Source organism: Hylobates moloch, unplaced genomic scaffold (assembly GCF_009828535.3).
Source record: "Hylobates moloch isolate HMO894 unplaced genomic scaffold, HMol_V3 SCAFFOLD_10, whole genome shotgun sequence".
Taxonomy (NCBI): domain Eukaryota; kingdom Metazoa; phylum Chordata; class Mammalia; order Primates; family Hylobatidae; genus Hylobates; species Hylobates moloch.
This window is the reverse complement of record NW_026652285.1, coordinates 20833156-20853837: the sequence shown is the minus strand read 5'-3', so window position 1 is coordinate 20853837 and position 20682 is coordinate 20833156. Positions and strand designations below refer to the sequence as shown.

At 51.8% G+C, this 20682-nt stretch overlaps 1 protein-coding gene across 1 annotated transcript; it reads right to left on the bottom strand.

Annotated features, from left to right (window-relative positions):
• Window positions 1-11927: 11927 nt before the first annotated feature.
• HOXB4 (homeobox B4) lies at window positions 11928-14741 on the bottom strand. Its single transcript, XM_032163343.2, has 2 exons — window positions 14254-14741; window positions 11928-13423 (listed from the first exon to the last, which is right to left on the bottom strand). Exons 1-2 carry the CDS (start codon window positions 14708-14710, stop codon window positions 13125-13127), a joined length of 756 nt encoding a protein of 251 aa, XP_032019234.1. The 5' UTR covers window positions 14711-14741; the 3' UTR covers window positions 11928-13124.
• Window positions 14742-20682: the final 5941 nt, after the last annotated feature.

Below are 20682 nucleotides of genomic sequence, written 5' to 3'. Positions count from 1 at the left end.
ATCCCAGTGCGTCAGGCTGGCATCGCTTCCCACTCCAAGGAGAGGGGCTTCTCTGGCCTCTGCTCTGTTTGGTTTTTGGTTTCCAGAGCAGGCAGGAGTAAACACAGCTTCTCTGAAGCCATAAATCACCCCCTTTCCTACCTTCTGGGCTTAACACTCAGCCTCAGTGCAATCCTTTGTAGTTTTGGCTTCAAATAACCCGCTAGGTGCTAAAGGGTTGGGCAATGGTGGCAGCTGGGTTGTGGAAGCTGACCCAGCGGTCGCCCCCCAACCCCACTGCCGCTAGCAGATGCTCCTTACCTTTCCCTCACTACCCACAGCCCCCAACTGCCCTGGAAAACCCTCCTGTGCTTCAACACCCTTTCTGAGCGGGAGAGCTCTCCCATCCCCTAACACGATCATGTCCACACGCCCACCCAAACAGCTCCACATTCCTCCACACTCGTCCTCCACCCCCAGGTCCCTCTACTCCCTTGAAGCCCCCACCCTGCCTCTCAAAGTTGCTCTCATCTTCGTCTTCAATTCGGATCCCGGCCTGTCCCAGGAGAGAGGCCTGGGGGCGGAGGTCTCAACCACCCACCTCTGCACCCTGGCCAGGCCCCGAGCGCCCCGGCTCCGCACCCCACACTTACCTGTGCGGTCTTCCGCTAGGGCACGGGCAACGGCGGGCGGCCGGGCGCTGGGTGCGCGCGGGGGCCGACTGCCAGGCCCCGGACCCTCGGCCCGGGCTGGGGCTCCGCCGCCGCAGCCAGCCGCATCCTAGTCGCTCAACCCCCAGCAACCCCCGAGCGTCCCGCCGAGCTGGGGGAGAGGCCCGGATGCGCTCGCCCCCACCCCGCCCCCGCCCCCGCCCCCGGCTTTGTTCGGCCTCCAGGGCCCCAGGAGCGCGCGGATCTGGCACTCCGGGAGCGGCAGACGCCCGTTTCCTGAGAAGCTCCCACTCAGTCTGGGCCGCGCGGGGCTGCGGGAACCCAAGGCTAGTCTGGCACCGAGCTGGACTCGGGCTTTGAGAGCGGGCCAAGTTGCCAGGCGAGAGGAGCGGCAACTGACAGGGGCACGGCGAGGCGCAGGGAGCGCCGGGGGCGCCATGGCGGAAGGCGGGCACACCGGCGGCTCTTCAATGTCACCAGCAAAATGGGTTCCATATGTCCGACCCGGTAGAGAAGGGAGGGGAAGGGAGAGAGTTCTGGGCAGGACAGGAGTGGGGACAGGGAGGGGGGCAATGGAGGGAACAGAGCAATGGCGAGGAGGCAATGGGAAGGATCAGAGGGGCTAGAAAGATTTGCATCTCCCCTTTTCCCTCGAGTTTTCTAAAGCTGCTTAGGCTGGTAGGAACTTTCTTTCTCTTTTTCCTTTTCTTGTTCTTTCCTGTAAGATGGGGGAGGAAGGAGATTAGTAGGGAAGCATCCGCTTGTTAAGGCTGGGAGTTTGAGGGAGATGTGGAATGGAGGTGAAAGTTCTTAGGCGGCTGGAAGATCAACAACTTCCCCAGGTCCCTAGAGAAAAAAGGAGACCAAACCCACAAGAGGGAAGAAAAGCCAAGAAAGGATTCCAGGGTCAAGGTGTGAAAGACTGGTCCCAACTCCCCCCACCCCCATGATGAAATTCTGTTTGGGGAGGTCCCAATGATTAAGTTACTGATGCTGGTATTATGGTGGAGGCTGAAGTGTCCTGGACATCTTGGCCATTCCCTGGCACTTCAGCTCCTGCCACAGCAGCCTCACACCTGATTTAGCACCCCCAAGGGCCTACTCTAGAGGCAGTTGTTTCTGAGATGGCCTGGGCTTTGGGCAGCTTCCTGTAAAGAAGGCTGCTAGGGAGCAGGGAGCCTGGAGGGGCTTCCCTCTGTGCCTGCTCCCCAAGGGGTTTGGGCTCTTTTTCTGTGTTGGGTCTCTCTGTCTTTTCTAACCATCTCCGTTATCTCGGTTCCTTTCTCACAGCCCCTTTGTCTTTTTCAAATTCTGCCTCTCTCAGTGTCTTCAGTGAATTTGAATTGAGCCTTGCAAAGGATTTAGGAGTGTCTCCAGAAATCATTTCTGGGCTCACCCATTAGGCTGAGTCTCTTCTTCTCTTTCCTCTGTGGGGGAACCCACCCTCTGTCCGAGAAATTCTCTTCTAGAGAGAAGGGGACAAAGGGGGTAGTTTCCTTCCCACTCCCCTTCTTCTCACTTAACTCTGTGTGTGTGTCCCCTTGTGAGTTGTGGGGCTCCTTCCTCCAGGACAGCCTCCCTTCCCCTCTGACTGGCCTTTGTTTCCACTCTCCCTGTCATCACCTCCTTGGGCTCAGCCTTGACTTTCCACCCCAGAAAGGGATCCTGCTGCTTGTTCTCTCTCTAGGTCCCTCTCTTCCTCCTCTCACTCTTCATCTTTCTATCCAATTCCTCTGGTCACTAAAGCGTTAGCAGCCAGGCTCCTTAAAGGCACAGAGATAAACAATGCAATTATATAGAGAGGATACCAGCAGAGTGTTAGGGGAGAAGACAGAGTCAGCAGCTTTCCTAGAGCTCTGTCTACCAGATGCATTCTATCCCAACCCCTGAACAACACAAAAGCAAATCAGTGGGGTGGAGGGTGCAGGACTGGTAAGAGACAGGATGCTTCGTAGCTAAATGAAGCAAATGTATATATAAACAACAAAGTCCTTTCAAACTTGCTGATTTGGGGTAGGCCTAGATGCCTGAATGGAAGGCATTAGGCATCACATCGGGGATTTACCAGATAATGGTGGCAAGGGATGGTCCCCTTGCTTTGTCTCCTGGGGAAGAGTCTGTGCGTGTTGGGGAAAGGGAAGGGGAGGGGGTATCAGTGTCACCTCCCCTCCTCTGGGCCAGAGGAGACAAAGACCTGAAGAGGGCTGAAAGAATAAAGAGGAAAAGCTGGTGGAGTGGGGGTGGGGGTGGTTGGTCAGACTTCCACGTCACAGGCAAAGGTAGCAGCAGGAGGGGAGATGGAAAAGGGTTGGGGAGGAGGAGTTGCAAACGCACGGGGAAGGGGGCCTGTGGGACTGGCTCTCCATGCTAGCTATGGGCTGGCCCAAAGAGCAGATCCTTTTTTTTCCCATCTTTCAAAGCATGCTGAATTCAGAAGCTAATACAAATGATTCTACCCTCTTCCTTCTCTTTCATGTCCCTCCTTCTTCCCATGGAGGAAGTGATCCTTCCCTACTCTCTCAAAAACTGCAAGACTTTGCCCTAATTCTGGACCACCAGTTTGAGGGAGATCTCACCCTCTTCACAGTTATACCACCCCACACTTTCCAGATGAGGGAGAAGTAGAAATGCTTGCCTCCCACACTGAATGTGTGTGGGATTCTCCAACACTCAAGGAGTGGATGGGGAATGAGACTGAAAGGTTTGGAGCCCCTATGCCCCAGGTCTCTTTGCTGCCTCTGCCGGCCCTTCCCACCTCCTCACAATCTCCAGTGCTGTCAAAGCTGCCCCTGAATCCAGACTTTTCCCCAGTTCCTTTTATCCAGGTCAGACAGTGCCTCTACCCATCCCAGCCTTGGGTTCTGGCCTTCTCTTTCTCCCCAAACCCTTTTCAACCGAGACTCCTGAACTGGGAGGCTTCACCCACCAAGAATCCCTTGTTAACATGGATGAGACTCAGTGTTCACTTGGAGCAGAGCGTGGGAGCGAGCTCCTGGATGCTGCAGGGACTGGGGGCTAAGCTGCCACTCCACGTAGCGGATGCCATGAATAATTAGTACCTGGGCGCGGCGTTGCTCTAACTTCCCTGCTCAAAGGTTTACACTAGCAGGCAGAGTTAAATATCACAGATAATTGTGGCTATAAAGTCAGTTGGCCTGGCTCCAGTCAGAGAATGAGCGGCCAACAGCTGGGACTGGAGCTGGCGAAGGCTCTGGCCCTCTGCACCTCATCCATCACAACTTTGGGGCACAGTGCAGAGCATTCCCCAAAGCCACCTCTGGCTTTGCTCTTGACCAGCAGCCTCTCCCCTAGTAGGAAGGAACTGTGACCTCCACATGAAACTATAGGAGAAAGTTAACGGCTCTTCCCCTCCCTCTCCAATCTGCACCGTTTGCTCCCTTTTTGGATGGGGACTTAGTTACAAGAACACACCCGACATCCTCCAACACTCCCAACTTTCTGGGACCACCTGATTCCTAGAACATTTCTTTTCTAGAAAAACTTCGGAGAACTTGTCCCCACTTTAGCCCCAAACACAGAGTCTCTCACTGCTGAGGAAACTTTTCTTTGTTTCAGTAGGTCAAAGGAAGGCTCCTGGGGTGTGAATTCATTTCCTTGTTTTGTTAGCCAGGAGGGTGGGGAGCCAAAGATTTCAGCTTCTTTCCCTGCCCTTCACCCTCTGCTTGCCTCCATTGTCTCCCCCAATTTGGGTAACTCCTTTTCCACCTTCGACCACCCCCCCAGACACATCAGTCCTATAAATTAAGCTTTAATAATGTAATGGAACCCCTCCCATCCCTTTCCAATTGCACAGAACTTTGATTTGGTCTCCACTGATCACAAAAATATTTGCCTTCAACTCCAGTAATTCCTTTCTCCACTTCCACCTCTCTTACTCTAAGGCTCCTTCTGCCTTCAGAGTTGGGTTTGTTCACCCAGGGCTGGAGTTGGCGAAGCCAAACTCCTGGAGGGGAACCGCTAAAAAATGGAGCTCTGTCTGCTGCTGCAGGAATGTTGGCTCTATGAGGCTCACAAATATAATTTTTATATTAGACCATGGTCATTGACTGGGTTTATATGCCAATGAGGCATTTCTGGTTTACCAAATTTATACAAATCTTGCTTTAATTGATAATCACAGATGCTGTAATTTAAGACCTCCAGCTATAGAGCTTTCGTATTAACTGCTGATATATTACTGTAAATCGTCTGAAATAACCAACTCCTGGGAGCAGAGCAGAGAGGGAGGAAGTGCCTCCGAGAGCGACTTTCTCCCGGCCGGCCGCAGAAACAGCCCAGCTTCCACATCATTTTCTGTGAAAAATGATTTATCGAAGACATGGCCATAAACAACACAACTCGCTCACAAACACACGCAGACGCGCGCACACACACACGCGCACACACACACACACACAATGGCTGGCATGCCGGCCGAGAAGCTGACACCCATATTGCTATAAATCAAGAAAAAGGTTGGAGGAGAGAGGAGAGAGGGAGAGGGAGGGAGGGAGAGAGAGGGAGAGAGAGAGAGAGAGAGAGAGAGAGAGAGAGAGAGAGAAAAGAAGAATATTCCTAAAATCTCTATGCAATGCCTCAATGGGTATAAACACACAGAGCACCGTGTGAAGAGAAATGGCAGGAAATGAAGATGGCTATTTGTCACATTTTACGACAATAACATTAATAACAAACAATAAATTTACATGGACATATAAGACGCGGTAGGTAGTGAGAAATCCCTTCTACTTACAATACCCCAGCCCGCGGTGTGGCTCCGGCTGCGGGGCTGTTTTATTGCTGTCTCCCTTTCTTTTTCTCTCTCTCTCTCCCTCTCTCTCTCCCCCTCTCTCTTTTTTTTTCTCGGGGTACAGGCTTGTTTTTCAAAGGACAGTTGAATTGCACGTCAGAAACAGGGAGACCGAGCCTGCGATTTTCCTGACGAATACATATCTATTCTGCAACCTCGGCATTAATTATTTAATGAATCACGTGACCGGGAGGGGGAAGGGGGTCTTTCGATTTCAGGCTCAAAGGACCACTATGACCTTCCCCTTCAGGAGGAGAAATTTTCCTGCAAAATAAGTTCCCCCTCAACCCACCAATGGAACAGTAGTGAGGTCTCCGTCTGTCTCCCACACTCACATCCCTACCTACTACATCTGCAGCTCCTTAACCCCCATGGACACACACTTACCCACAGCCCACCTCTCCTCTCTCCCTTCTCCTCCTGCTTCTGCTTAGTTGGTGGAGGTGCAGAAATAGTCTGCAGGGGCGTCTAGGGGGTGGGGGTGGGGTGGGCTCAGAGCCCTTCTCCAAGCCCCTGGATTTCTCAGCTTCCAGTTCTTCTCTCTGCATCCTTTAAGATTAAGATTCCCTCCCCAACTCCATTTTCTCCCCAACTCCTGGGGGTATTTGCTCGAGTGGGACCCACTCCCTCTCTTCCTAAATAATGGACAAAATTTCTGAAGGAGCCACTTTGAAAATAAACACTTCATAAGTCCATGGTATAAGTGGATAAAGAATGGGACTTCTGGCTTTATTCCCGTTTTGATCTTTTCTGGTACCTTTTGAAGGGACAAAAAAGGGACAGGGTGAAGAGATTACTCTGGAGCTTCCCGAGTTGAGAATAACCGCAAGGGGGACTTTTTTCCTTGTTGTGTTGTTACTACTATAGGAAATCAAACGCGACTGACCATTTGAAAATAGATTCTAGAGACAAAGGCTAGGACTAAGGTTTCTACACAAAAGAATTGGACTGTCAGCCTCTCTCTACCTATGTCACACCCTGTCTCATTTCCCCCCCTTCCCAAACCCACCAGTGAAGACAGCTGGAGATTTGAACAGGAGAGGAGGGAAAAGAGAAGAAAAGCTTTGAAGTCAGCCTGGCAGCCCCAGGATCCCTATTTCCCAGGTGTTAGCACCCCGAGCTTCCAATCAACAAACAATGGAGGCTGATCAATGGGAAAAAAGATGGGGGATGGCTATGCCTGTTAAAGGGTTAAATACCAGGGACTATCTATTCCCTAGGCCTAAAGAGAGAGACATACATACACAGACCCCTTCACCTCAAATATAAACAAAATAAAACAAAAACAACCCTCCGCCCAAACTTGACCAGTTACGTGCAACTAGAATCAGAGTTCTCGGCCGGGGCATGGGGTGGGGGGTGGGGATGCAAAGGGAAGCAGAAAAGACATTCCTGAAGAAGCTGCAGCCTTATCTGTCCTCAGCAGTTCTTGAGGCAGCCAGGACCACAGCCTCCGGGGCAGGCGGGGAATCCAGGAAGAATGAGCTTCAGGGTAGGGGAGCAGGGGTCTGAGGGGTCTCCCCCGGCTTGTTCGAAGGGGTCTAAACCAAAAGCAACTCAGTGGAGAGAAGGTTGAGGACCCGGTTGTCTTAACAAGCCCCAAAGAAACAGCCACCCCGGTGTCGGCCTCGGAGGTTCCAGCTGCAGTGGCAGCTGCACAGCTTCTGCCCCAGCCAAGAGCACTGGAATCTGCTCTGGCCTCATGGGGTGGGGGCGCCGGCCAGGCCTGGACTCTGTAGGGGAGGTGGCCAGCTTTGATTGTCCAGATACAAAACACAGACTGGTATTGAATTCAGCCTGATCCCAATGTGGGCCCTGCTCCCAGCTCCAGCGAGGGCAACTCCCTGAAACGTTCTGGCCGCAAATCCATTAAAAATGGTGCTCCAAAGAAAAGCACCCTGCTAAAGTCTAAAATGAAAATAGAGAGCAGAGAGAGGAGAGAGAAAAGCTGGATGTGGGAAGACAGCAATCTCTAAAACGGAGAAATAATTTTTAAGGACAAGAAAAAGAACAGCAAAATGACACGAAGGCACGCCGGCAGGTTCTGTTAAAATGACCATACTCTTTTCGGATCCTGGGAATGTCCACGTTCAAATAAACAAGCGCCTGATCGCGAGCCGAGCACTTTCTTGCTGCCGATAAAGCGAACGTTTACACTGTGAGAAAGGCGAGATTGATTTACGAATCTGAACGCGCCAGTTTTATGGCTAATCACAAATCCGTCAGCGCTCAACTCACGCTGGGAAACTTCCCAACTCCGTTTTCCAACCAGACTCCCTCCCCAGCCGCCGCTTCCCAGGGAGACCCACCGCCAGTGCTGGGGCCGCCTCCGAGGGCTCTGGCAGGACTGGGCAACCCCCTCTGCCCAGGACAGGCGGGTGGAAGTAGGAGGGAGAATGGGGAGGGCCGAGGGAACTGGGGAGAAAGACAGAAAGAAGTCAAAAGGTTGGGAGGACTGGAGTGGTACTAGGATTGTCTGGAGTGAAGGAAATGGGAGATCTGGCAGTTCCCCTTAGTGAACCCCAGGCTTCCCTGACTATGGTCTCTCTCCTTTTCCCTTTGGTGGGCCCTAATCCTCACATTGCAGAAAGCAGTTTGTAAAGTCCTCAGCGATTAGGTCTTTGTCACTTGAGCCTACAGAGGGCCCACAACTGGTTATCTGCCCTTACAGGTAATGAATACACATCTCCCTGAGCCCCAAATATTTTTAGTCCAGGAGCAGCCTAGCTCACTTTGTGCTCATCCTCTTTCCTTCCTGAGGCTTCCAGCCCCGCTACTTATGCCACCCAGGGACAAAGGAGAGAGTATTAACCACTCCAGTTATTTCTTGCCTGAGATAGGGTCCCCAAATTTCAAGAAACAATTTACAAAATGCAAACCAACAACCCACATATCCCAGCAAGGTTCTGTCTCTCCTAGTCTTAACTGAAGGGGAACATTGCGTCCTCCCAGCCAGCGTCTGTCTGTGTCTGTCTCTCTTTCTCTTTCTCTTTGTCTCTGTCTCTCCCTAAGAGGGTGGCTGCTGGGGTGGATTTTTAAGATACAGCAAACAGAATACAGTTTTTGGAAAGGCTCTATGTTCAGGGCTCACTGTTTGGCAAATCCTCCACCTGTTTCTTAAAAGTTTCTGGAAACTTTGGCTAACCTGGGACAGCAGACCCTGGAAAGTACTCAGAATATTCTGCACTGATCCTCCTCCCATTTCCCTTGCTCCTCTGGCAGGTGAGGCACTCCAAGGGCTTTTTTCGTTATTGAGGAGATTGAGAATTAGGGGAAAGAGGTAAAGGTAATTATAGAAATAGCTTCCTCAACAAAGGAACTTCAGAAAATGGGTTGACAGGCTGTGGATTTGGATGTCAGCCCTCAGAGAGATGACAGCCTCTGAAGAAACGTTCATGGCGGCCCTTTCTCTCCTCGCAGCTCAGGAGTTTATTCCTCTGGCCCTCTGAAGCCTTGTGGATTAGGCCCCTCCAACCTCTCATATCTTCTCCCTTTGTCTTTCTTCCCTCAGTTCCCTCCAAGTGAAACAGTAAAGAGATGAACTGGACCTGGGAGTGGTGGGGGGGAGGATGGCTGGAGCCTGGACTGCTGAAGGTGCTGTGTACAGAGAGACAGATTAGCACCCTACTTTCCTCCCCCAACTGGACCCTTGGGCTAAAAATCTTTGTTTTTTCCCCCAGTGGACAGTAATAGAAAAATAATCCAAAATTTCCAAAAAAGCAAAGATGGGTTTGGGGCCTAGAGGGGGGTGGAGAAGATGGGATATATGATGGGCCAAGGACCCCTCCTTGCAGAGGTGTGACTCTCCCTCCTGGGCAGAAGGCAAGAGCCAACACAATGTCCAGTCTCAGTGAGGTCAAGGGGCTTCCGAGGTCATTTTGTGGTTCTAATACTGAGCTAATCGCCTAGAAAACGTGGCCTCTCCATGAACTCTCTCCTGCCAGCCTCCCGCCTCCAAACCCTAAGTGAGGCCTCAGGGAAAAAGGGCCAACACATTCAGGTCGGCTGCAGAGCCCACTGACTCCCTCAGCCTAAGAAACAGGGCTGCAGAGGAGAGAACAGAGACCTCAAATTAGGAGAGCAAAGGGAAACCAAACCAAACCAACATTGCTCCTCCAGGAAGAAGGCTGGGGGGACAGAGCAGAAGAGAAATATTTCCGCATCAGTGCACCTTGTCTGTGAACGGAGCAGTTTCCTGCTCCAGAGAGTAGCACATATTTGTCTAGAATCCCAAGCTAGACACAAGAAGAAAAAAAAGAATATATCCACTTATACCCGCTCCAAAGCTGGAACATTCCATCCAAGCACTGGATTTGATTTTTCCAAGAGGCAGCAGTGACAACATCTCACCGGTAAACAGGCATAGGGGACACCAGTCCCCAGTGTAGACAAGCAGAGTCACAGGAACACACCGACCACATGTGGACCTCACTAGACACACCCATGCACACATGCTGGGGCTCGCTGTGCCTGCCTGCATTTTCCAAAACCAGAAAAGCCCTTCTGAACTGCCTCACAAAACAACCTTCTTCTCTGGGGTTTTTCATGGGCCCTGACACCTCAGTCCCAACCAGTTCAAACACTCTCCAGGTGTCGAGGCCCCTCTTTCTCTCCCTGTGACCCAGGCATCAGTCATCATAAAAGGGAGCAAACCTGCCGAAGCATCCACCATAAAAACCCAGCCAAGAGAGTTAAAAAAGAAAAAGGAGGAGGCGAGAGAGTGTTTCTTCTTTCACTTGTGAAAAGAGCTCATAAAACGATCAAAACACGCCAGCCCGGGCCCGGGCTTTGTTACCTTTGCGCCTCTCGCCTCCTCTCGCCCGAACTCCGCGGATCCCATTCATGACGAAGGGCTTCTTCCAAACTGAGAGAAAAAAGTTTTCAACTTTATGGTTCCAAATTTTTTCCCCCTTGCAGATCCGGGAGAGACGGCTAACACTTTTTTCCCCCAACAGCCGGTCTGAGGAGATTTGCTGTTGAATAACAAAGGAGAGAGGATACGTATTTAAAGAAAAGAAGTGATTAATGGTTTTCTGTATAATTCTCACATTTTTCTTAGCTCTTGTCTACACAGAATGGCTGTGAACTTTAAGCTCCATAGAAATCTTTTTTTTTTTTTAATTCTATTCATACCTTCCAAAGAGCAGCTTTGATTTGGTTCTTTAGAGACATTCCTTAGGGGGGCATATGCTTTTTAAGAACTATTTTCCCCCTCAACTCGGGGCTGCGGCATCCCCTTGCAGCTAAAACACCACACCGCGATCTGACCGAAATAAAACTCGCCCCGCTCATCCTCCAGGTCCACGACGATTTTTTTACGAGTCTCCCAGCAGCATTTAAACGGACAGTTCAGCAGCCCTTTCGCGGCTGGGGACACTGGCCTGTCGGTTCCCCCTGCCCTACCTAGCCTCCAACTACCGGAGCTGCAAGCTGGAGGAATGCAAAATAAATAACAATAAAACGCGCGGGTGGGATTCGTTCTTTTTATTTTCTGAAAGGAGATGGGACTGAAAAAAACGACTTTTAATTGCATTTGCTCTCCCGAGCCCCGAGCTTTTTGGAGATGGGGTGGCTGCACCCTGGAGGACCAATAGACCAGAGACCCTGAGGCTGGAGCCCCCAGACCTTAGAACTTCTAAGCAGTGCTGCACAAAAGCAATCCCAGCCTGACAGGGCTTCTGAGGGTCACCTGCACCCCTTTCCCCTACCCCCACTCCATTCTAGGGGTGACTGGGACCTCAGAGACAGAAAGCTATTTGGTCCCCAGTCATACTTTCGATACTTTCTATGAGAAAGAAAATGAAAATTAATACTGGAGCAAGGCTTCACAAAAGAGGCCATTTGTCTTCTTGATTATCTATTTGCTTGTCAGAGTTTGAGCTATGGCACTGGCTAGCTCCTTTGTAATATAAAAATACTCTGAAAACCTGCAAACACCCAGAAACATCTGTGCAAAAAATTAGACTCATTAAAGCCTTAAACACCTCAGAGAAAAGAGATACCTTCTTATGCTGCGAGGAAAGAGGCCCGTCTCATGGAATCCTCTTTCGGAACTTTAATAACCAAAGAGCCGTCTGTCTAGAAGGAGACAGCTTAACCGCATTTTATTTGCTTATGACAAATAAATCACGATATGAAAGGCTTTGCCATACTTAAGCCTCTTGTGTCCTACAATGAAACATTTTCCCCCATTAGGGACTGGAATCAGCCCTCCCAGTCCTTTCAATCCATTTTTGGACTGAAGGGAAAATATTAAAAGCCCCAAAACAAAACACACCCACCCTAAAAGGAAAACAAACCAGCCACCACAATTTGGAGTCCTCTGAGATAAAAATTCCCATCAGACTCTTTGAAAAAAAATCTTCAACCACACACAATGTGAGGCTGAACCCAGTAGGGTGCTTAAAATATACACTGGGTGGCATTTGTCCATATCTTTACGCCAATGTTTCAACAAAAACACGCTGTGCTAGTCACAAGAAACCAAACATTTATTTCTATTGTCACTCTGTACAGCACACAGATATTCACACATACGAAGGGTTCTAGACTCAAGCAGCCCCAGAGGTAGGAAGGGGCCTGGTTTTGGAATGTCAGAAAGAGAAAAGGAGAGAGGACGCACATGACACACAAAAAAAGTAATAATAATATTATCAATAATAATAATAAACGATGCAACATGATAAACTACAGGAGAGGGCTCTGCAACCTCCTCCTCCCAGACTGGGAGGGGCACATTTTATTTCCTAGTTTCACATTCATTTTCAATCTAGGAGAGAGGCCTCTGCTGTACAACTCTGGACTGGCAGAGTAGTGCCCAGCTCCCAGAACTCAACTGGCCCCTCACCCTGCCAGTCATGGCTTGGATTGGCCTTCCAGAGGAAGGCCTTCCCGGGTCTCTGAGTCTCTCTTTTTCCTTGGACTCAATTTCCCTGCTCACTCCTGAGTTGTCAAGGCCATCCCCTTCCCTACTTGCTCCCCTCCTCTGTTGCCCACTCCCCAACCCCACGGCAGAAGTGGGTGAGCAGTCATTCTGGCCCTCCGTGAACGGGCACGGAGGATGAGGGAGAGTGTGTGTGTGTTTGTTACCGTGGCCAAAACACTGCACTATCTGGCAGTCAGAGGGTGCTTTCGCTGGGTATCGGGAGTGGGGGACAAAGAAAGGAAATCCAGGCTGTCTTCCAGCAGTGGCAGCAGAGGCGGAGGCGGCCGAGCCGGGCCTCATTTGTTAGCGGGTGTCGAGGTAATGGTCGCCACCGAGGCCCATCCTTTCCTCGGCAGAGTAAACAAGACAGATGGGCCTGGGCCTGGCGTGATTAAAGATGAAACGTGGATCCATCTTCGCCAAAGCTGAAAACGAGGAGCTGCGGCCTCCCCCTTTTTCTCTTTCTTTTTCTTTCTTCCTTCTTCTTTTTTTTAAGGAAGAAAGCAAGAGATTTGAATCTTGCTTCTGGGGGGGCCTCCCCGTGGCCCTCTATTGTCATTTCTATAAATAAATCTTCCCCTTCCCCTCTTCTGCGTTTATTCGTATATAAAGTGTGGGGGAGGGCAGATAGATTTTTCCGGGGCCCAGGCCCCAGGGCCCCCTCCTGTCCCCCCACCCCATCCCCTGCACTCACTGCCCACCCCCACCCCGAGGTTCGTAGCTCCCGCGTGCGGGGGCACTAGAGCGCGGGGGGGCCTCCATTGGGCCGGCCGGGGGGCCCTCCGGCTGAGCCTGCCGAGCCACCCGAGCGGATCTTGGTGTTGGGCAACTTGTGGTCTTTTTTCCACTTCATACGCCGGTTCTGGAACCAGATCTTGATCTGGCGCTCGGAGAGGCAGAGCGCGTGGGCGATCTCCACCCTCCGGCGCCGTGTCAGGTAGCGGTTGTAGTGAAATTCCTTCTCCAGCTCCAAGACCTGCTGGCGAGTGTAGGCGGTCCGAGAGCGCTTGGGCTCCCCGCCGGCGTAATTGGGGTTTACTGGACACACACGGAGAGAGGGAGAAAGAGAAAGTTTTATTGCCCCCGAAAGGGAGAGCCCTTTCTTCCAGGGAACAGTGTTTCCCTCCCTCCCTCTCCCGCCACCTCTTCTTCCTTCTGAGGGAGAGGGGGAAAAACGAAAAGGGAAGAATGCAAGACCCAAGAATGAGAAAGAGACCTCCAAGTTTTGGAGGGTCGTGCTGTGTCCTTGTTGTTTGGGTGTCTGGTGGGGGCGTGTGAGGACTCCCCCAAGGTTTTAATTGCTCCTCTCTCCTCCTCAGCTTGGGCCCCCCAGAATGGGAGAATGAGGGGATGGAAAAGGGAGGGGAGGTTTCCCTAAACCTTTCCTCTGTTTAGTTCCCACCCTTGCTGCTCAGATTCCAAGCAGTGCCTGCCCCTACTGAAAACTTTTGCCCACTTCTCCAGCCAAGGAGTCAGACTGGAAGAAAGGAAAAAATAAATACTGGGAGTTGACTCAACTCTCTGCTTAAATACGGATTACCTCCTCCTCCTTCTCCTCCTCCACCTCCTACACCCCTCCCCAACTTCCAACTTCACTGAGACTATCTCCCTGGCGAAAAAGTTGCTGGTGAGAATGGTGAAGAGGATGGGGAACCTACTTCAAAGGCGCAGAGCCCACCAGGCCATAAAAATTTATGGGGGATGTAATTATGTGGCTCTGAAAACAGGCGACCGTAAATCTCCGGCAATGGCGAGTTTATAGCGGGGACAATTGGCTTCCCCAGCTCACCCCCCCAACCCATGCCTCCGAAGTCCCTTTGGTGTAAAGCTCCAGGGGTGGGAGGGGGAAGGGGTGCCCACGCACTCACCCGTGCTCACGTGAACTTTGCGCATCCAGGGGTAGACGACGGGCTCTTTGCACGCGGAGTGGGACGGGCTGGGGTGCAGGGGGTTCTGGACGCAGGGAGGCTGCGGGGAGCTGCTGCTGACCGCCTCGCAGCGCTGGCCGGGCTCCGGGAGGAGGGCCCCGGCAGGTGGCGGCGCAGGAGCCCGAGGGGACAGCCCGGGCGGTGGCGGGGGCGGCGGGGGTGGTGGCGGAGGCGGCGGGGGCCCAGGGTCCCTGCAGGCCGCGTAGCGCTGCACGGTGCACGCCGCGCGCCGCCCGAAGCCCGCCTCCGGCTGGAAGCTGCTCTCTCGCCTCTGGCCGCCGGCGTAGTACCCAGGCGAGTGGTCGCTGGGTAGGTAATCGCTCTGTGAATATTCCTCGCATGGAGGGAACTTGGGGTCGACATAGTTTGAGTTGATCAAAAAAGAACTCATAGCCATTAATTTCTGGGAATTGTCCACAAAATATACTAAAATTTATTCCGACCCCTGACTCGTTTTCCTGTTTCCGAAAGCCCTCCTACTTACTGTCAAGTGAACAAAGTTAGGCGCCCACGTGATCCTCGGAGCCAATGGCCGCCCCGCCTGCGATTCCCGGATAAGGAAATCTGCTCACCCGGACCCCACTCCAGCCAAAGAGGTTTATTTCCCCTTCTTCTCTTCCCCCTCCCCACCCACCCACCCAACACCAGGATTTACATAGGGCTCCTGCGGGGCGACCCCCTCCTTGCCTCGCTCTCTCCAGGATCAGAGAGAGCGAGAGAGAGAGAGAGAGCGCGCGCAGGTTGCGACTGGAGGGCCTGTTGGGGCGCTAGGCAGAGCGCAAACCCTAGATCCCTTAAGAAGTTGGGGCTCCCGGTGTAGCCCTCCTGTTCTGCCTCACCTCTGCCCAGCATTCTGTACCTTCCATAGGCCCCAGTCTTCTCCCCTCGGCGGGAGGGAGCCCTAGCACCCTGCGTCTGTATGGGGAGTTAGGTTACTGCCGGGCTGGGGGCTCCGTCTGGAAAGGGGAACCCATACGGGGGCCAGAGCACAGAGCTTGGGGCTTTTCTCTGCAGCCGGATGGGGAGGGGTAGGGGTGAGAGAGGAGGCGTCCAGAGCTAGAGGGCGGGTGCGCAGAGGGACTTGTCAGAGATGAATGGAACCGCGAGCGGATCGATAGGAAATTCATGCACTAATTCGGGGAGACTTCGCCTTCCAAATCGCATTTAGCTGCGCGGTTAGCTAGACTGAGTCCGTCAGTCCGTCTGTCCCCCTTCTCCTATCCACTCCTCCCTTTAATCCACACGGCCCAAGCCCGGAGAAACGACTTGGTTTCCCACACTATAGATAGAGCTCTGGGGTAAAAAACCTGCAACTTTTGAGAGCAAAATTGATTAGCAATTTGCTAATTCCATAACCACCCGAGCAATACTAACCATGGATCCGAGACGTTCTAATTGTCGCTAACGCCGCCGCCTCCGCGGCGAATAGAAATCTCACATCCCTGTGATACTGGGGATACAGCCATAGAGGTGACCCACACACACAATAACACCCCTTGGTATAATCGAGTATTTCCAGGTCATCTTGTTCTGAACTGAAACGGAAAGGCGGCCTCAGCATCCGTTTGTTAAATTTCCTTTGCCTTCTTCGCGCACTGAAGACAAGTCATTTTTTTCGCAATTTCCAATAAAGCCTCCCTGAGCCCAGAATAGAAAATGGGTGCGTTTGGAGATAAATTTAAAACTTCAACAACAATAACATTAACCTCTTAAAGAGAGGTGAAAAGGGACCAAGGCTCCCAGGGGCAGGCGTGGGGAGAGTTCAGGTAGATAATTTCTCCATCTCTAACCAGCTGAAGGAGGAAAAGAAAGAGGAATAAAGAGGAAGGAGTCTTCGTGTGGCCAGTCACCAGATTGTCCTCATTCAGAAAAATAATACATACATATATATTTTTTTCTTCTGGAAAAATACGAGCGGAGTGTTTATGTCAACTACATATTCCCCTAGATACGAATTTGTGACCACAAAATTCCTTACACAAATTCGGATCTACAGGGTATATACAGAAGACAGACAGATCTTCTTGGCCCAGAAATTTTCCAGTTCTCCTACTTTCCGCGCCTTCTTCGTTTGGGGTGTGGTTTGCTTTGGTTTTAGTTCATTTTGTTCTAGTTTTGAGCTCTGGGAACAGAAAAAGGCACTGCGAGTCGGTTCTTGGGATTACAAGGTTTTCAACTCTCCTCTTCTATTAGAATTTCAAGTAGCCAGTTCGCAAAGGGACGGGAACCTTGCCGCCGCCGCCGCTGCGCAACTCTCGGTGGCGCATGAATTATGAGATGTAAACATTAGCTAAGCACAAAAGGAGGAAGGGTCATTCTGAGGCTGCCGCGAAGTCAGATTCAGGCCTTTCTGGGTGCCTTCGCGCCCCTCCCCTCCCCCCAGGACATTTTTTTTTTTTTTTTTTAGAAAAAACAAAACCCCAATCGGCTCCTCCGTGCCCCTCCAAGCCTTTAGTTTGTGATCAAACGAATATCTAGATATTTTCCAAAGCGCCTCTCAGCGAAGGGAGGAGGAAGAGGCGGCTGGGTGTGAAGGGGGTGTAATAAAAGTCCTTTTGGAAAAATTCAGTGGTAAAAAGAGAGAGAAACAGCTGTAAAGAAAAATGCTGGGAGACCAAGCAGATGGGGCCCCGGATATTTAATGACGGGCAATTCCGTTTACAACCTGAGAAAAGATCAAAGGCGTTTCATTTCCGAATGAAGGGCAATGAGGAATCATAAAAGATGCAGCCAGATGATATAGGGCCCCTCCCAGCCTCTCACACATCCTGGGAGCCAGGAAAGGGGGTCAATCCTGGGGAGGTGTGGGGAGGAACCCCATTTCCCCACCTTCCTAGCCCCAGGCGGGTCCTTTCCTTCTAAACACATACGAACTCGCCTAGCCACCTGCTTGGATTGCTGGTGGTAGGGCCAAAATGGGCATCTGGGATTTCCAAACCAACTTTCTGAGGCTCCCAGAAGCCGTGAATTTACTAAGCTGAGAGTCCGGGTATTGGGCTAGAGGGAACTGAGACTGTGAAGGCTGTGACAGAGTAAGGGAAAATGTGCATAGAAAAAGCCTCCACCCCACCCAGACTCCCTAGTCAACTCCCTACGTCTGAGAAATACTTGCATCTGTAGTGAGGAAGTCAAAATAATATCAATTTCATTAACAAATACAGGAACAACACAAAAACAACCCTCTAAATGCAACACTCCAGAGATCTCTGCCTATGCCCAGTCCTGGGACCTTGCAGGTGGGTAGGAGGAGAGCTCCCACCTGCCCCCAACTAGGTCCAGAGACCCTTTGATTTTCTTTTAATCTTAAATCTAGGAATTGCCAATGTTGGCCTCTGGGCCTGATTTCTAACATCAACATTCTCCCAGACAGGCTGAACTCACACATATTTGGGAGAAAAAAGCAAACTATCACACTATGGTTGTCTTTGCCAAGAGAGGGTCCAATAGGTAATCTCAGACCCCCATCTGGGCACTCAGGGAGACTAGAGTCTGGCCCAGGGCCCACAGAAAAAATGCGCTGCTAGGATCCCCACTAGCTCCCTAGCGTCAACGAGGGACCTTTCCAAATCTTGTCAGAGGCCACTTAGGGTCTCCAGGACCCACTCTAACGGTCCAGGCCCCTCCCCCACCCCATACCTCCTATCCTTCTCAACTCGCCAGCTCTCGGAAACCCGTCCAACCCGTCGGCATTTCGGAAGTTTGGGAGGGCCGCTGGGCCGGCGGCCGGGCCTCCCTGCTGCTCTACACTTCACAAGGGATGCGGCCCAGGTGCCCCAGCACCCCAGGAGAGAGGAACAGAGGGCAGAGCCACCGCGGGTTTGGGTATCCTTGATCCTGGCGCCCAAGAGCAGAGATTTTTCTCCTCTGCGCCCTGGAAGCCGCCACCTGCCAATCCCACCAAGGCGCCGCCCCCCCCCCCCCCCCACCCCTCCAGCCTCCCGAGATGGAGAACAGGGTTTATGGGCGACTCCCAGGACGGGTTTCACCGGAGCGGGAGGCTGCCTCTCCCCTTCACCGCCCAGAAGGATACGAACAGCAACACGCATAATAATAAAATAAGAGCAGGGGCTGCGCGCGATAGGAGCCACCTCCCCTGCGCTCCCGGGTCTTTCCGCGGCTTCCCGGCCGCCTTCTCCTGGCAGCCACAGGTTGCTAGCCTGACTTCGCGCCGCCCAGCCACCCTCCGCCGTCCGGGCGTGCCCAGCCCGCGAGGAATCATCACCTTTTGTTGGCGGGGAGAAGGGACTCAGCGAGGGAGTGAAACCGAAGGCTCGAGCAGAGGCGAGTCCCCAGCCGGCCTGCGCACCGGCGGCGGCGGCGCGGAGGAGAGAAAGGCCCAGAGGGGGCGCGGGCGAGGGTACTCACCGGGAGGCTCCCCAGCCCCGCCGGCCGCCGAGCCGCCCGCGGACGCGCTGGGCAACAGCTGAGCTCGCTCCTGTCCACTATTGTGTGTCCGGAAAACCGGACCGCTGCGGCGGGCAGAGCCACGGGCTTCCTCAGAAGTCGGAACATGACTTTTTTTTTTTTTTTTTTTGGTGTGTTTTTGTTTTGGAAGCGCAAGTTTTCGTATTAATCTCATACTTTGGCAGTCTTTGTTAAACAGCTAGGCGCGTCACGAGGCTCTCAAACATTTTAATAATTTTTAGACGCCGTGACCTGCAGTTCACCCCTCTCCCGGCCTCCCCCACGAGCAGGCAGTTACTATAATACGCTCGCGCAGTTCGCTGGGTCATATTGAATTTTGCGTAGGTCATTACTTGGGAAAAAAATGACAGAGCAGAAATTTGATTCAGCTCATCCTCTCCAGCTCGACTTTTCGCCAGAGCCTTCTCTTCTCTTCACCCAACCCCCACCCCAAAAATGTCCCATTTGGATAGGAGTCAGTCGGCCACTCCTCTGTTTTGATTTTCCATCATTCCCATATTTTGTCAGCTCTGGTTGCAGAGAGAGTGTGGGGTTTCATGTGGGATCCTTTTGAGGCCGGAGAATGAGGCTGGCATGGGGAAAACTGAAAGCGTGGCTTTGGGCACCTGGTCCCCAGAGAGCCGGCCTGAGCAAGAGGCCCCTTCCCTGAACCTTACCCCTAAATGCCTGTATGGCCAGGGCCCGGCTCCCCACCCCATTGCACACTCCATCTGCTTTATTTGCTCCCCCAAGTGTCAGAGACACCCTCATTTCTACAAAAGCTTTGGAAGCTCCAGGGCCTAGAAATGACCACTCCACCTCTTGGGGCCAAGACTTTGGTGCACACAACCCAGCAGGTTTGGGGAAGATAGAACCCTGACAGAGGTGCTGGGCTGGGCTTGTCAAAGCCGAGGGCATAACTTTCAGAGCTTTAACTGTCCTTTAAATACAAAACAATAGCTTCCTCCTCCCCGCCAAAGAATCGTTCTCATCAATACAGTAACACTTTTGCCTACCCCCATCACCCACATAACGAGGTTCAGAAGCAGATCAAGAAGTCATTGAAAATAGTGAGATTTTCTTGGGTTTGTCTCTCCAGGATTAGAATCTGGTGGATTGCCTACAACACACTTCTCCCTTTCGCCAGCTTCCTAGGGACCTGCAGAGGTGGGTCAGGTGACTCCCCTTCCTCCCAATTCAAGTCTACAGACTGAGACAGGGCTCCAGCCTAGTTGGTAGGGTGGTATCCTCCTAGTACGGAGAGGTCAAGAAAGAACTCCCCAAGGCACCCGGCTTGGTCCAGAATGGCAGAGGCCACTTCTTCCCCAACCTGGTCCCTCTAGCCCAGGACCTTGGGCTGCTCCAGTCTATACCTAAATTTGCTAACGTTCTGTCCTAGAACAGAAGGAGATGGATTCTTCAGTTCAGGCTTTCACATCTGTCTCTTCAGGACTCCAGGAATTCCTTCCTGGCCTGACACTGCAGAGAAACTCGCCTAAGGACTAAGCAGAAATAGGGACCTGCACCCAATTGGTTTAGTCAAAACCCTGGGCGAAATCTATTTGAAATTTGATATTAAACCTTTGTCTCTTCTGGCCATGTTTCAAAAGGCATCTTTACAGAAACTCTCAGGTTATCCACATCCTGGAAGGAAAAACGCCCACAGTGTACCTCCTATAGTAAATGCTTGGAAGAGAATATAACGACATCTCATAATACAGCAGTCATTTAAAGACCCAAAATAGGCATATGCTCCAGTGTTATAATTACTGCATCTCTCTAGGCATTTACTTATGAGCTAAGCTTAATGTAAGGATTCAAAGTTCATTTCAGGTCGCCTGTTTCAACTCCCGTAAAAAAGATCTCCGTGAGGCCATTTGGTATTTTTCCTTTGCATTTCTCCTCCCTCATCCAAATAGGAAGAGAAGGAGTCAAGATGAACACACAAATGGAGGCTTGGGAGAG

What these genes read in the sequence shown, in the direction of transcription:
- HOXB4 (XM_032163343.2), bottom strand. Translation starts at nt 14,710, where the DNA reads ATGGCTATGAGTTCTTTTTTGATCAACTCAAACTATGTCGACCCCAAG. An exon ending in CAAAGTTCACGTGAGCACGG is followed by an intron (nt 13,424 to 14,253) that starts GTGAGTGCGTGG and finishes GTGTGTGTCCAG; the next exon opens with TAAACCCCAATTACGCCGGC.